Raw genomic sequence first — 2,500 nt, 5'->3', positions numbered from 1 at the left:
ATATAGACATTAGTCAGGCCTGACTGGTACACGAAAGATGGAACATATCTCCCCTGTTCTGGCTTCCCTTCACTAGTTACCTGTCCATTTTAGGATTAATTTTAAGATTCTGGTTTTTGTTTTTAAAGCTCTTAATGGGGTAGCACCTACATATCTGTCCGATTTGATTAAGCCATATGTTCCATTAAGAGCATTAGGTCTGCTGACCATTTGCTTTTGGTTGTCCCGCTGGCAAGGCTGAAGAGCAGGGGTGACCGGGCTTTTGCAGTGGCGGCACCGAAGCTCTGGAACAGCTTGCCCCTCTACATTAGACAGGCTCAAACACTTGTTGTCTTTTAATCTAGCCTAAAAACGTATTTTTATAGTTTGGCATTAAACGCTATATGAGAGCTGCTTCTTTTTATTGTTTTATTGTCTCTCAGTGTTTTTAGTGTCACTGGTTGTATCATTTTTTATTACTTCTTGCATGTACAGCACTTTGATAAACACTTGTTGTTTTAAAAAAAAGTGCTTTATAAATAAGCTTTGACTTGACTTGACACACCACTTCACCAAGAGCGGATGGGTCAGGGTTCAGGGTTCTCTCTCTCATATGACTCTGACTGCTGTGACAACATGTTTCTTTATCTACATTTAGCATAATTAATCAGCATGATCAGAGCATTTCATAATAAACTGTGCTATAATTGTAAAAAAATAAAATAAAATAATTTGTAGATGGCAAGGAAAGACTATAAATGACTTGCTAGAAGTGTTTTTTTCTGCTCATGAAGAGAGGATTATCATGTACAGTGTTGGGTTGTTTTAAGGAGGCACTTATTTTAATATATAAAATATATAAGCGTGATAAAACATCTAATCTTACACTTTAATATGTGACCCTGGAGCACAAAACATCATTTTTGTGAAACTGAGATGTATACATCATCTGAGAGCTGAATAAATAAGCTTTCCATTGATGTATGGTTTATTAGGATACTAATCAAAAACTTACTTGTGTCTGTGAGTGTGTGTGTGTGTGTGTGTGTGTGTGTGTGTGTGTGTGTGTGTGTGTGTGAGTGTGTGTAACCTGTGTTTTCCAGGTCCTCCAGCGTCCCTCGGCTCCTCTGATGCTGGGTACGCCGCTCTCTGCACTGACTCCAGCTCCTGTGATGATGGCGATGTGTTGGGCCTTCGAGAAGATCTCACGAAACTCAGCCATGTCTGCACACACACACACACACACACACACACACACACACACACGCACACACACACACACACGTCCCAGTGATTCCCAGAAGACAGCTTCTCCTCAGTGCTAGAGCTGTGATCAGATCACGATCAGCTCTCGGTGATGTCGGAGCATGATAGCCTGTATATCTGGTGTGTAGTTACTGTAGCTCTGAGCTGCTGGCTCTGTCTCACACCTGAGTTTGCGCGGATGATTTGATTGACAGCTGTCCATCTCCCGCAGAGAGCTGCTGCTGTCCTCCACATCTGCTGATTAATGAGCATTTACTGATCTTTAGCCTGTCAAACACAGACAAACGGAGCATCATCAACATCAGTAACAGACACAACTAAAGTCTTGTTGAGGTTTACTGATCACAGCACTGAATACATCATCAAATCTCACTATATTACAGATTACAGTCCAGACTGACATGAAATGATTGTCAGCACAGCAGCAGACTCCTCGTGTGCGCTAGTTTAGCTGCTATAATGATGAAAACACTGCAGATCAGAGACAACCGCTGGAAACACTGATGAGATGATCGTTCGTATAAGAATAAGTGATAAACAGCATAATCTTTAAAGATCTTACTCTGACGGAAGTTACTGTGAAAATACTCTTGCCAGGCGTAGTACTTGCCGTAAACTATATAAACATGTCGTAAAGTATGTTCAGGTGTCGCAAAGCGCGTCTGTTTCTATGGTGATGGGGTGTCTCTGCTGCCTCTAGTGGTTCATGATGAGACTGCAGTCACTCTCTGATGATCATAGAATCAGTCAAATTATGAATTCAGAACTATTTCTGTTATAGGAAGATATAGTACAAATAGAGTAGTACACTGGGACCTTTTTAGTTCTGTCTATCACTGATTTTTCAACTTGAGCCAACATCTGCGCTATTTGTACTTAGCCTCGCAGTCTGACGTGTCGTGTCCGGAGTCACGTGACATCCGTTGCTTTTCTCAGCGCTGCTCGGAATGGACCAATCACACGGTCGCAATGACAGCATTATTATTATTTTCATTAATTTTTTAACAGCCCCATGAAAATAGATGGAATTGATTTCTATTTGTACGTCAGATATCTTGGAATGAATAGATGATCCTATATTTACAGCGCTATCCAGTATTTCTGTGATGTGTCGGTGAGGCCGCGAGCGCCCCCTGCAGGATCAGCGCAGCAGCGTCTCTCCGGTAACCGTTCCTCGCCGGTTCACCGACTCCAGCATCTGCCGCGACACTGCGCCGGGCCCGGTGGAGCAGCGGCCGCTGATGGAGGTCGATGG

At 42.8% G+C, this 2,500-nt stretch overlaps 1 protein-coding gene across 2 annotated transcripts in view; it reads right to left on the bottom strand.

The window, feature by feature from the left end:
• Window positions 1-2,156, bottom strand: part of LOC306846211 (NAD-dependent protein deacylase sirtuin-5, mitochondrial) — a 6,638-nt gene extending 4,482 nt beyond the window's left edge. Inside the window, exons 1-4 of one of the 2 annotated variants that reach the window (XM_079379378.1) lie at window positions 2,062-2,156; window positions 1,808-1,973; window positions 1,410-1,512; window positions 1,070-1,203 (exon numbers count right to left, since the gene is read on the bottom strand). In XM_079379378.1, coding sequence (XP_079235504.1) covers window positions 1,070-1,203; window positions 1,410-1,497 — 222 coding nt within the window. In that variant the 5' untranslated portion in view covers window positions 1,498-1,512; window positions 1,808-1,973; window positions 2,062-2,156. Of the gene's footprint in view, window positions 1-1,069; window positions 1,204-1,409; window positions 1,513-1,646; window positions 1,974-2,061 lie in introns of those variants that run through there. The other variant, XM_079379379.1, reaches the window with a different exon arrangement.
• Between the last annotated feature and the right edge of the window lie 344 nt (window positions 2,157-2,500).

The sequence above is a fragment of the Barbus barbus genome, assembly GCF_936440315.1.
Source record: "Barbus barbus genome assembly, chromosome: 26".
Taxonomy (NCBI): domain Eukaryota; kingdom Metazoa; phylum Chordata; class Actinopteri; order Cypriniformes; family Cyprinidae; genus Barbus; species Barbus barbus.
This window is presented reverse-complemented; position numbering and strand designations above follow the sequence as displayed.